At 38.4% G+C, this 14,047-nt stretch overlaps 1 protein-coding gene across 5 annotated transcripts in view; it reads left to right on the top strand.

The window, feature by feature from the left end:
* Positions 1-1,118: 1,118 nt before the first annotated feature.
* Positions 1,119-14,047, top strand: part of malt2 (MALT paracaspase 2) — a 28,449-nt gene continuing 15,520 nt past the window's right edge. The window contains exons 1-7 of one of the 5 annotated variants that reach the window (XM_057842213.1): positions 1,119-1,264; positions 1,540-1,696; positions 6,951-7,117; positions 9,073-9,203; positions 9,274-9,433; positions 11,008-11,195; positions 11,432-11,528. In XM_057842213.1, the coding sequence (XP_057698196.1) occupies positions 1,560-1,696; positions 6,951-7,117; positions 9,073-9,203; positions 9,274-9,433; positions 11,008-11,195; positions 11,432-11,528 (880 nt within the window). In that variant the 5' untranslated portion in view covers positions 1,119-1,264; positions 1,540-1,559. Of the gene's footprint in view, positions 1,265-1,303; positions 1,393-1,539; positions 1,697-6,950; positions 7,118-9,072; positions 9,204-9,273; positions 9,434-11,007; positions 11,196-11,431; positions 11,529-14,047 lie in introns of those variants that run through there. The other 4 variants (XM_057842212.1, XM_057842215.1, XM_057842214.1 and 1 more) reach the window with 4 other exon arrangements.

The following is a 14,047-nucleotide window of genomic DNA, read 5'->3' as shown; positions in this document are numbered from 1 at the left end:
GGACAGACTCTCCCACCTCAGCTGTAGATCTCTGCAGTTTATCCAGAGTGATCATGGGCCTCTTAGCTGCATCTCTGATCAGTTTTCTCCTTGTTTGAGAAGAAAGTTTGGAAGGACGGCCGGGTCTTGGTAGATTTGCAGGGGACTGATGCTCCTTCCATTTCAATATGATGGCTTGCACAGTGCTCCTTGAGCTGTTTAAAGCTTGGGAAATCTTTTTGTATCCAAATCCGGCTTTAAACTTCTCCACAACAGTATCTCGGACCTGCCTGGTGTGTTCCTTGGTTTTCATAATGCTCTCTGCACTTTAAACAGAACCCTGAGACTATCACAGAGCAGGTGCATTTATACGGAGACTTGATTACACACAGGTGGATTCTATTTATCATCATCGGTCATTTAGGACAGCATTGGATCATTCAGAGATCCTCACTGAACTTCTGGAGTGAGTTTGCTGCACTGAAAGTAAAGGGGCCGAATAATATTGCACGCCCCACTTTTCAGTTTTTTATTTGTTAAAAAAGTTTAAATTATCCAATAAATGTTGTTCCACTTCACGATTGTGTCCCACTTGTTGTTGATTCTTGACAAAAAAATTAAATTTCATATCTTTATGTTTGAAGCCTGAAATGTGGCGAAAGGTTGCAAGATTCAAGGGGGCCGAATACTTTTGCAAGGCACTGTATATATATACAGTATATAGTATTTAATTCATTGCCTGCCATTGACAGCGATATACATCTAATTCATTTAAACCGAGATGACTGGCTGTAAATGCGAATGTTTCCGTGCCATTGACGGCACCAGACGTCCAATCCACTTTGACCTGGAGAGGTTGGCAGCGATTCGTTAGCGCCGTCAAAGACTACCAAGCACTATCAGCGTACGTGGATTAATAATGGTATGTTAACGCCCTCTACTGGTAATGAAGTAGGCGTTGATTTAATGTTTTTTTCTAATTACATTATACAGTATCTAAACTTCTTTACATGAATTTTCCCCCCTCTTTATATCAAGAATATATGTGTAATAGTTTTTAAAATGTAAATTACTAATTGAAATCCTTGAAAATGGCCTTTGACCGCAAAGTGGTTGCTATGACAACACGTGCGAAGTGCGAAATGAGGAACCGAGATGATTATCTGAGGAACTCAATACACTTAATAACTAGCTTCTGGGTGTTTAAATGATTCCCACAAGTCCTCTTACAACTAAAGGAGAAATTCCCCTATCTAGAAATTGGATTCCACCGTTGAGTCACTCGGTAAGTTTTAAACGAGTTGAGTCACATTAACGCGGATGGCGGAAGTGTACGTTCGGAGTTTTGTGTTTAATGTGGTTCCACATGGGAATCAACTTTCACTTCGACACCGATAGATTCTTTTTTGCACTGTGAGTTTCGCTTCCTTTTTTTTCTCTCTCTTTTTTTTTTTTTTTTTTTTTTTTTTTTAACAAGGAAGTCCCCTAACTAGTGGTGAAGATTTAAAGGGGGCACTTTCTTTTACCGCACTACTTTTTTCTCAACCTGTCTTTTTCTAGTTCAGCTCACCTACGAAAAGATGGAGGAGTGTAGCTACAGTCTTGCTATTTTGGGCGAAGACATGCTCGACAAGCTGGGCAAGATGTTGGACAACTCTACCTGCGGATGGAGGCAGCTGGCCAAAATTGTGTGTGAAGAGCCTAAATTCCGCTGCAGGTGGGCCATGAACGCAACGTGGAATCTCGTGTTTTACGTACTGTGGCGTTTCTCGGCACATTTGGCATGAAAATGTCGAATTATTTCAAATTGAAGAGTTACATTTGTGAATATGTTGCGAACATATGTTTTGGTGTTGCTGCTGCGGGAGAAATCGCAGTTTTGGGGACAAAAAATAGTAATTACCATAGTTATCACATCTATATCGAGATAGATGAATAAGGCGTGCCCGTCAGATAATCGGGACGGCCGTTACAACTTGTCGGCCATTTTGTGTCAGTGCCATTCGATATTGGATATTTAATAATATAATAATAATGGAGCGTGTACTTTGAAATAGGTTGGAAACTGAGCAATTTATAGCTATTTTCACAAGGCTTTGTTTTTTTTTCCGTAAACAGCACAGATGCAGTAAATTACTGCTTGCTTACTAATGTACAATAAAATCCCCCCAAAATCCAGCTGTGACCATTCACAGCTGTGTCCTGACACCAAGTGATACATGCGACATGGAGTTTTTGGGTCAAAACAAGGTAAGTACGCGATAATATCTCATTAAAGTCATGGCGTCTGTAATTCTGCTCTTGCCCCCAGATAGGGTTTTGCTGTTTAAAAAAACATAAAAAAAAAAAAAAAAAAAAAAAAAAAAAAAAAGTCCTCCTGTTCCATATGTTTCTTCACGCAGAAAATGGAGATTTTAAGCTTTCCAATGATGTATCATACATGCATATCGCACAATTTTGAAATTTGGCCAAATTGGGTGTCTCTGAGCGGAACTTCAAGTCACCTGAGTGTTTTCCGTCACATTATATATATATATATATATATATATATATATATATATATATATATATATATATATATATATATATATATATATATATATATATATATATATATATATATATATATATATATATATATATACTGGACTGTCTCAGAAAATTAGAATACACAATATTCTAATTTTTTGAGACAGTCCTGTGTATATATACAGGACTATCTCAGGAAATTAGAATACACAATATTCTAATTTCCTGACTGTCTCAGGAAATTAGAATATTGTGTATTCTAATTTCCTGAGACAGTCCTGTATATATACACAGGACTGTCTCAAAAAATTAGAATATTGTGTATTCTAATTTTCTGAGACAGTCCAGTATATATATATATATATATATATATATATATATATATATATATTAGGGGTGTCAAACGATTAAAATTTTTAATCGAGTTAATTACAGCTTACAAATTAATTAATCGTAATTAACCCTTTAAGGTCTGGGCCTATTTTGTCTGATTTTGCATGCCTTTGAAGTTGCCTTTATATTTCAAAGAAAGAATTGTTTACGATGGCCTGGTTTGGTCCCTTTTTTTGTGACACCTTGAACTTCATGTCCAAATTGTTGTTTCCTTCACTGATCAATTATAAATCATAATTTTGGGCCCAAAAAGACCAAAAATTCCAAAATCGTTTTGTCAAAATTTTTAATATTGATGTCCAATTGACAACCAAACATGCGTAACGAACCGTTTTGAAACTTTGTAATATTTATTCAACATGTTAGGATGAACATTCAACCAAAAAAATTTAGAATAAATAGTCTTATATTTGACAATTCAACATAAACAACAGGTATAGCCATAGGCGTTTTTTGCCTTTATACATGCTCCAGTCAAAACAGGTTATATACAGCAGACCTAACAGTGAAGAACAGTGAAAAAATATATACCATCTAACACAAAAAGTGTTTAGAGGCCATCTCTTTATGAGTTTAGGTATTGCGGCCAATCGCCTGATGAAAACTATGTACACACAATCAAGCTTCTTGAACACACATTTATATACACAAATTGAGAAGATTGATGTGGGAAAAAAATATATATATAACATTGGGGGGAAAAAAGCATTTTCAAAAATATTTACAATAAACAAGTTAAATTTTTTTCAGTCATGCCACTCCGAAAAGCAGTTTCGTCCTGGAATTAGACACGGCTACATCACACAGCTCACACTTCCATGGGGTGTCGGTCCTCTTTCCACCCTTCCATTTTCATTTCACTTTGCTTTCATTGTCACTATAAATGTACATGAAAATAAGTCAGTATTTATGAAAATAATAAAGTATAAAATAAAAATATATACAGCAATAAATAATAATGGAAATCTATATGTATGACAATAGAAAGAATACCATAGCTGAATATGTGCTACATCCCTAATCTTCATATAGAAAGAAGAACACCACAAATTATAAATTCCTGCCTGGGATACCCACAGTGCACGTACGACTTTGATCTGATATGCACATTTTATTATTATATACACAAACACACACTTATATTGCATCAAAATTAACTTTGTCTTGCAATATCAAAAGAAACTTTCAAAAGAAACGTTTTCAGCATGAAAAAAAAGAGTGAGTTGGTTTACCTCTGCTCGTCGATGGCGTCACCCACGTGTTCAAATCCGTCACTATCTTCACTCGAGGACTCTTCCGAAGAAGACGATGATGACGAATTTGGACCATCCTCTTCCTCAAGTTGATCAGAAGCACAATTGCTTGCGCTAAATTTAGTTTTCCGTTCATTGTCAAAGTCACACAAAGTCGCTGCTCGATCCAGCAGTATCCAACTGGCCGTCGCTCGCCACCTCGCTGCTTCAGAACACTCCTCCTCCCTCTCGTTCGGTTGAACCTCGCACCGCAGTTATATTTATAAAAAAAAAAAAAAAACGCATTTTGTGCTTCCACTGTGACTTCGAAAGGGTTCGTTTGATTTGTGTTTTTTTCATGGAGCTTCCGTTTTGAAAAATGACTAGAAATGATGGAAATATAGACATAAACAAATGATCCATGCAGCGTTTTAATGTTTTTTTGAGAGGACAATAAAACTATAAAACTTAAATGACAATATCTCACGTTCTAGTTAGGCGATTGACTTCAAATAATAACGAGAGTAAACCGCAACTTCCGCACTTTAAAACGAGACCAACCAACGGCATGTGGGTGACGTAATTAAAACGTGAGGGCGCTTCAAAGACGACGTGCGCTGAGGACGCGCCGGCGCGTCCTTCGACTCTCAAGGGTTAATCGCAACTCAAACCATCTCTAAAGTATGCCATATTTTTTTGTAAATTATTGTTGGAATGGAAAGATAAGACACAAGACGGATATATACATACAACATACTGTACATAAGTGCTGTATTTGTTTATTATAACAATAAATCCACAAATGGCATTATTAACATTCTTTCTGTTTAAGTGATCCATGGATAGTAAGTCTTGTAGTTCATAAAAGATAAATGTTATAGTTACAAGTTATAGTAATTTTATATTAAAACCCCTCTTCATATTTTTGTTTTAATAAAATGTGTACATTTTCAATCAAAAGCAGAGTTAATATAATAATAATAAGAATAAAAATAACAATAATAAGAATTGAGTGACCAAACTCTGAGTAATGCCAGTTCACTTTGCATTGTTGTTTAGCTGTGTGAGAATAGGGCCTCATTACTACAGACTGAAGTGCTTTTCTTTTTGTGAACATTATTTTTTTTTTGAGAGATAGCAATATTATTTTTGTTGTGCTTTCACTAAATGATACTTCTGTTTGTTGTGAAGGAGTTGCAGAAGTGTATGCCAATAAACGGCGCAGCCCAAAGAACGCCTGTGTCCACTCGCCTTTATAACAGATATATCTCTGAGCATATCTTACCCAAAATACAACAAGAGACACACAATTGCCACTAAAAGAAAGCAAACTTCCCGAAATATGTGTGGAGCACAAAGCAACGGCATAAACGTCTCACAACTAATAATTCTCCCACTATTAGAAGGAATAACATTAGTATGGGACGGCGCTGCGCTGCCGCCAAGCGGCCGGTGGCATTCTCTTCACTCTTAATGTCCATAAACGGCCTCATTGAAATCTGTTTGAGGCAATGCGAGAGCGGCTCATTCAGTGCATGCGTTAATTGTGTCAAATATTTTAACATGATTAATTTAAAAAATTAATTAATGCCCGTTAACGCGATAATTTTGACAGCCCTAATATATACATATATACATACATATATATATATATATATATATTAGGGATTTACCGAAATGAAAATTCTTAGCCAAAACCGAATATTGAAAACACTTGGTGGAAAACCAAAAACTACACATCTAAACAATTCATTTATTTATTTCTAAAAATGTTTTTTATTCCATTATTTTCCGATAAATGCCCTTTGCTTTGGCACTGTCCCAAGGAAATGTTTTCACCTTCTCGAAAGCCTACGCCACGGAAGGACTCGTATGATGGCAGTGACTTTTTTTTTCCGTTTCTGTGAGCTTTTTTATACTCATTGTATTTTTCTGCGTTTATAGGATATGTGGCTGAATAAACTTGAGGCGGCAAAATTCTTTGTCGTTGTACCCCTTCGAGACACTTCAGCAGAGCAAATTTTACAGACCGTTGTGCAAGCTTTTTTCTTTGATAACTCAAAATACTCCCAAACTGCGGACATGGTGGCTGTGAGCCAGGGTGTTTGCAAGACTGGGTCAGCCAGCGTGTTCACTAGTCATAACAAGAGGATGAAGGTTCTTCACTCAATTCTGTGGTAAACATTAGGTCTTCAAAACATTTAAACCGAAAACCGATCATGCATTTTTAGCTATTTTGGGCCAATAATTTTCGACACTGAATTTTCGGTCACATCTCTAATATATATTTTTTCAACATCCAACCTCGATCATGGTCATCTTGGTTTAATATAAACCGAAGAAGAGTATTTTAGTGGAGAAAGAGGGGGGAAAAGCCCGGCAAAGAAGCCACTGCTTTAAGAAGGCCACCGGTTCTCCTCAGACAGGGCAATGCATTGCCAAGCGAGCCACAAAGTCTGGCTGACTAAGCTGTTGCCAATGCACTCTTTTGAAGGCATCATGAGTGAGGCTAGGTCTTAGTTCACACAACTTAACATTTCAAGTTCTGCTTACTAAGGAAAGTCAGCTTTCTCCCCAAACTTGATCATTCAAGCTACCACAATACATTTGATCAAGTTAACGGTGTTAATATGATGAGTAACGATTAGGCTACTGTACTCAAAATAATAAGATACAAAATTTTGAGTTATGGTTCCTTACAATCATTAATTAGCACAACTTATTTTTACTGTCCTTTCAGTCTGACTGCTAAACACTTGTCATTATCACAATCATGCTAAACCACCAAATTTTACAAATTGAGCCTCCCTCCTGCAGTGAAAAGGATGTGACCAACTGCTCGCTCCAGGTGTTGAGTGCGACAGGAAGCCCTGGTCGCAGTTTTCTGAATCTCCTGATCGATCGATCCTGCTCTCTGCTCTTTCTGCTACAGTGTTTAAGAAAGACTGACCACCGGGAAGCTGTACAGCTCCTCACAATGACAGGTAGGCTTCTGCTGGGCTTAGTGTTAGGGTGGCCATTTCCATACCTTCAAAAAAGAGGACAGTTTGTGGCATTAAGTGAATAAGGTGAAATAACAAACTCGAACACAAGTACAGTGAGGCAAATAAGTATTTAGTCAACCACTAATTGTGCAAGTTCTCCCACTTGAAAATATTAGAGAGGCCTGTAATTGTCAACATGGGTAAACCTCAACCATGAGAGACAGAATGTGGGGGGAAAAAAACTCAAAAAATCACATTGTTTGAATTGTTTTTGAATTTATTTGCAAATCATGGTGGAAAATAAGTATTTGGTCAATACCAAAAGTTCATTTCAATACTTTGTTATGTACCCTTTGTTGGCAATGACGGAGACCAAACGTTTTCTGTAACTCTTCACAAGCTTTTCACACACTGTTGCTGGTATTTTGGCCCATTCCTCCATGCAGATCTCCTCTAGAAGACCACTGATAATCTCCTTCAATCTGGAGCTTCATGCAAGATCTCACCCCATGGCGTCAAAATGATAACAAGAACGGTGAGCAAAAACCCCAGAACCACACGGGGGGACCTAGTGAATGACCTACAGAGAGCTGGGACCACAGTAAACAAGGCTACTATCAGTAACACATTGCACCGCCAGGGACTCAAATCCTGCACTGCCAGACGTGTCCCCCTGCTGAAGCCAGTACATGTCCAGGCCCGTCTGCGGTTCACTAGAGAGCATTTGAATGATCCAGAAGAGGACTGGGAGAATGTGTTATGGTGAGATGAAACACAAATTGAACTTTTTGGTAGAAACACAGGTTCTCGTGTTTAGAGGAGAAAGAATACTGAATTGCATCTGAAGAACAACATACCCACTGTGAAGCATGGGAGTGGAAACATCATGCTTTGGGGCTGTTTTTCTGCAAAGGGACCAGGACGACTGATCTGTGTCTACAATTTCGCTTGCTAATTCCCATTAGCCGTTCTGGGGTTCCTGTCTATCCGTCCTGGGAGTGGATCTCTCCTGACTGTGGTACTCCCCAAGGTTTCTCATTTTTCTCCCAATTGACTCTGGAGTTTTTGGAGTTTTTCCTTGCCGGCATGGAGGGTCTTAAGGATAGGGGATACCCAGGACTTGAACTGTATCTATTCATCTTTGTTGCTTCATTTCTAATTGTGTATCATATTGCCTCTGTAAAGCCCTTTGAGACCTCTGTTGTGATTGTGGGCTATACAAATAAAATTGAATTGAATTGAATTGAATTGTAAAGGAAAGAATGAATGGGGCCATGTATCGAGAGATTTTGAGTGAAAATCTCCTTCCATCACCAAGGGTATTGAAGATGAGACGTGGCTGGGTCTTTCAGCATGACAATGATCCCAAACACACAGCCAGGGCAACAAAGGAGTGGCTTTCCTAAGAAGCATTTCGAGGTCCTGGAGTGGCCTAGCCAGTCTCCAGATTTCAACCCCATAGAAAATCTGTGGAGGGAGTTGAAAGTCCGTGTTGCCCAACGGCAGCCCCAAAACATCACAGCTCTAGAGAAGATCTGCATGGAGGAATGGGCCAAAATACCAGCAAAAGTGTGTGAAAAGGTTATGAAGAGTTACAGAAAACGTTTGGCCTACCTTATCGCCAGCAAAGGTTACAGTATATAACAAAGAATTGAGATGAACTTTTGGTATTGACCAAATTTTTTCCACCATGATTTGCAAATAAATTCTTAAAAAATCAAACAATGTGATTTTCTGGTTTTTTTCCCCACATTCTGTCTCTCATGGTTGAGGTTTACACATGTTGACAATTACAGGCCTCCCTAAAATTTTCAAGTGGGAGAACTTGCACAATTAGTGGTTGACTAAATACTTATTTGCCCCACTGTATGGCCACCCAACTGAGTGTCTTAACTTTAACTGGAGGTCTGAAAAATATTTATGACTATATCATGACTGTTTTCCTTGTACAACAGTAACAGAACAAATCCAGGTTACAGTCCAGCCCAACTCCCAAAGGGCACCACTGGGCAGCAGGGTGGTTTTGATATGTCGGGCCTTTGGGCCTCCCGGTTTGTGTTACCAGTGGTTCAAAGGCAAAGATGAGGTAGGTGTTGTTATTAGTAACAACAAAATGTGAAATTCAGATAAAATATTTGTCTCTTCCTTTGTGTAAGATTTTGGAAGCGACTGCACGCACACCTGAGCTTGTTGTATGTCCTTTGGGCCCCGAGCACCAAGGTAGCTACATCTGTCGAGTCAACCATGGAGACAACTGTGTCTTTTCCCAGTGGGCTCAAGTGCGCTTGGTTGAACCTTCAGCCAGTGCGAGTCCAGGTATGACACTCCTAGCCCTCCTTTATCCTTCAGTTTTATTCGAAATGTTCAAACACAACAAAAATTGAGCTACGCATACGAATTGACTGTCTATTGTAGCATCTTTCGATGGTTCATTTAATCCAACAAAACCAAACTACTTCGAAAGCTTGTCGAACTAAAGGTGGAAGGAAAAGCACGCTTTTCACAGTGCAAAGAACTAATACAAAAATGAGCCTTTCCACCGAAGCCAGGCGCTTGGGTATGAAATGTGTGCGTTTGATGTGCTTTTCCAAATAGGTTTAGTGAATTGCAGTGATCCCTCGGTACTTTGCGCCTTAAAGTGGGTGCCCTCTGTCCATCGCAGATTTTTTTTTTTTTTCAATTAAAAAAATGCAGTATTTTATAGAGCTGTCCCGATCCGATCACGTAGTCGCTCACTCTTGCTCCTGACGCTTTTCTTGGGCAGGCAGTGCTCTGGAGTTGCTTATTCAAGTTAACGATTATTGACAGACGTTAAGGTTTGATCTTGCCAGAGACCCTGGGAAGCCGAAACTTCAAAGCGCCACAAACGTCATCCATCGTTTAACTTGTTAAACAGTTGCTGTGGCAACATTGTGTGTAAATGAGCAGCTTAAGAGGATTTGATTGGACTTACTCAATGAAGCATTAAATAAAGACATTTTTCTACTATATTCTTGTTTAAAAACAATTCGGGGGGGACAATAACATGTTTAAAACTTATCATAATTATTTCATTTGAAATGCTTAAATACCATTTGTTAAAATGTGTATACCGTATTGGCCTGAATATAAGACGGCCCTGATTATAAGACGACCCCCTCTTTTTCAAGACTCAAGTTTGAAAAAAGACTCAGTCTTGTTTCAATGCATAAAACACCGTCTTATAACCGGGCCAATACGGTATACATAAGTTTTTTTTAATAATACTTTGGGAGAAAAAGTTTAAAAAACAAAAAAACACATGATGTCTTGTATGTATCTTTTTCCAATGCTAAATCTGAATGAATAAATTGAACACACACAAAAAAGTTTATTTAAAAAAATTTTTTTTTTTTTTTTTTTTTTTTTTTTTCTTTTGCCACTTCACGGTTTTTCACTTGTCGCGGCGGGTTCTGGTCCCAATTAACTGAGAAAAATGAGGGCTCACTGTCGTCACATTTTTGTCTCCTTCAAATTTAAGGAAATTCAATACAGTGTTATAAAATTTGAGAAAATAGCTAAAGAAGCTGCGAGTCATGTTTTGATAATTTCTGGAAATGTACCCCCCACCACGCTGCCACTCTGGTTATGAGCAGCTGATTTAGGGAATTTTTTAAATGCTTCTCAAAAACGGGAAACTTCGATGTGTTATTCAAGGTGTTTTCTCAATGCTCGCAAAAGTGCATTCAAACACAAGTTTCTGAAGTGAGAATTTACTCACAAAACATCTGGAGAATATGTAATAAATCAATTAACAATGAACTTTTTTAAAAATAATTTACGCTCATTGCCTCCGAAGGACATCATCATCATTTTGACACTGTGCAGGAAGCATCTGGTTGTTCTGTTAACAGCTCAAAAATGTCCTTCAGGTTATTGCAGCAGCATGCTCTCAGGCTCATCCAGTGGGGTGCGTATCATCTACCAGCCTCAGTCCCAAGCAGCATCTGAGGGTGATGCCTTGCTTTTAGAGTGCACTGCCGTTGCCAACCCTCCTGCTCAGTACCAGTGGTACCACAACTCTGTTGTGTTGCCACAAAACAAGGCGCGTCTACTCAAAGTAAGTCACACTGCATGTCTATTGCAAAAAATCTGTGCAACCTCAAAAAGTTTACTTCCATTTTGTCGGTAAATTACATTTAAGGAATGAAATATTTCTTTCAAAAGAATAGAATGTAACATTGTTTGTCTAGCCAACTTTTACTTGACAATTTTGATTTCCTAATAAAGACATTAGTCGTACAGTATAATGTATCCTTATAATAAAAAATACAATTGATGTTTCTGAACTTCCAGATCCCATGTGTGACCACAGCACACAGAGGGCAGTATAGATGTAAGGTGTTCAACTTGTATCACGAAGTATGGAGTGACCCAGCTACTGTCAGCATTGGTGAAACATGATCCATCCTATTTTTTATATATATGCAGGTAGTCCCCGCGTTATTAAGTACGTAATTTCAACTTTACGACGCCGGAGTCTCTCGTCCGCCGTTCGGTCTCCAGTCCTTTTTTAGTCGCGTAAACAGTACCTAGTTCTTGCCATGTCAAGATCCCCTCCTCCTCCTCCAGCGTCCCTGCCTTAACAGCATCCGATCCCACTTCCTTTTTCTCATGCTGCTGCTGCTGCTTCCCCCCGTTGCGGACACCTCTTGCGTGTCCCGATCCGTTTTTTTTGTGTTTTTTTTTAGTCCAGATGGCAGGCTTGCGTTAAGAGAGGGGACGTGAGCGTCCATGATATCCTCCTTCTCTCGCCTCCCTACTCTTTCCTCAGCGCCCTTTTCTGTCAGCAACGCGACTCACCAGCAAAGCCCAAATAGTTTTTTTTTTTTTTTTAAAAAGCCCGAATAGTCATTGAATAAAATTGCATTTAACTAGGGCTGTCAAAATTATCGCGTTAACGCGCGGTAATTAATTTTTTAAATTAATCACGTTAAAATATTTGACGCAATTAACGTACATGTCCCGCTCAGACAGTATTCTGCCTTTTGGTAAGTTTTACAGCAAGGTTTTTTGTGCTGTCGAACAGCGAACTCTTGTGGTCGCTTTGCGACATGGTTTATTGCTTTCTTGCCAGTTCAATATGGCTGCATGACGTCTCGGGCTGACGCCTACGTTGTAATGTTGTGCTTATATGATCCTTGGACAAGATTTGTCCGTAAGTATGGTTGTTGTAAAGAATGTACAAATTATGTTAATAAGCGAAATGTTATATTTTTTGTATGAGACGCTTTTTGTTTATGTTTAGTGAACCTGTATAGCGTGCTAAGCTAACGCTGTTGCTAATGCAATGCTTGTGTACTTTTTTTTTGTAGTTTCACTACGGTCTAAAGAGGACAATGGTTTGAGGCCATTTTATTAATAAATCAGATGAAAAAGGAAGAAGTCTGATTATTAAGGCGTCGTTCACTAGCTGTCTAGCTTTGGAAAAAGTAGACGCTTCGGAGTGAGGACAGCATAGACAGATTTAAATGACAGTAGAGTGAAATGCCCACTACAGTCCTTATGTACCGTATGTTAAATGTATATATCCATCTTGTGTCTTATCTTTCCATTCCAACAAATTATTTTACAGAACATATATATAATTTACAGAAAAATATGGCATATTTTATAGATAGTTTGAATTGCGATTAATTGCGATTAATTACGATTAATTGATTTTTAAGCTGTAATTAACTCGATTAAAATTTTTAATCGTTTGACAGCCCTACATTTAACACAACATACCTCACAGTACCGTATTGGCCCGAATATAAGACGGCCCTGATTATAAGACGACCCCCTCTTTTTCAAGACTCAAGTTTGAAAAAATACTTTTTGAGCACCAAAATAATTTTTATACAAAAAATAATTACAGTACATCTGAAACAAATGATTATAAGAATATATTTGAGAGAGAAAAAGCATGTTATTTTGCCTCATTCAAATCTTAATATCTGAACATTTAAATATGTAAATTAAAGTGCAATCACATTCCTAAATGAACGGCTTCTGGTTTTTGAAATGTAAATAAACCAATCTATTGGGATAAAACAACAAAATTGCAATACCTGCATTAACCATCAAAATGAAGTCTACCTGTAACTGTAGTCTTGAAACAAATCTGAATAAGGAAAAACATTGCAATTAAATAATGCAAACTGGTTAAACTTGTCAGTAGCTGAGATCTGTCATGACCAGAGGTTGTGCTAGACTTTTTCGTTGTCTGTCATTTTGACTGACAGGGTCATAAAAATCCGGTCATAATCTATTTTTACCCGTCACTTAAATTTTTAAAATGATGATAATGACATTGTGGTGACCCTTTGTTTGGCATAATTCACCTTCCGTACTTGTGTGTCCATTTGGCCGAGCGCGTTACCGGCTACGACACAGTCACGTGACAGAGACACTTAAGAGCCGCGCGCGTTCCGGCTTGAATAGAGAGTTCACAGAGAGCAGCAGAGCTACAGCGGCTGGACACAGCAATTCGGCTAACAAGACTCTTAACATTGCATACCGCTTCAGCATATTCAATAGTATTTAGTTTTCATTCATTTTAAATTAATATTCTGTCCGAACAAGCTTAACAGAGAATCCACACTGTGCCATCACACATCAAGCAGATGAATAGGCAACTTTTTCTCCGCAGTGACAAAAACAGCTGACTGCGGCCCCAGTAGGAAGGTAGCCTACAATATGTAGCATATGGAACAATGAAATTAACAGTTCACCTGCTGTGGCCTAACCGTAGTTTCACACCTTCCTCCTGGTGCGCATGGACTTGAATTGTGTGTCCGCTTATGCAGTCCCTGTTTTTTCACCTCTTTTATCAACACCATCGTCGCTTTGGGGCTTTTTGAAGAAACTTCGGACACTCAGTTGCCTTGACATTTTTCAGAGTAAGGCCAACGACGTCATGCATCAAGA

The sequence above is a fragment of the Corythoichthys intestinalis genome, chromosome 7 (genome assembly GCF_030265065.1).
Source record: "Corythoichthys intestinalis isolate RoL2023-P3 chromosome 7, ASM3026506v1, whole genome shotgun sequence".
Classification (NCBI taxonomy): domain Eukaryota; kingdom Metazoa; phylum Chordata; class Actinopteri; order Syngnathiformes; family Syngnathidae; genus Corythoichthys; species Corythoichthys intestinalis.
The sequence above is the reverse complement of the archived record's forward strand: the minus strand, read 5'-3'. Positions and strand labels throughout refer to the sequence as shown.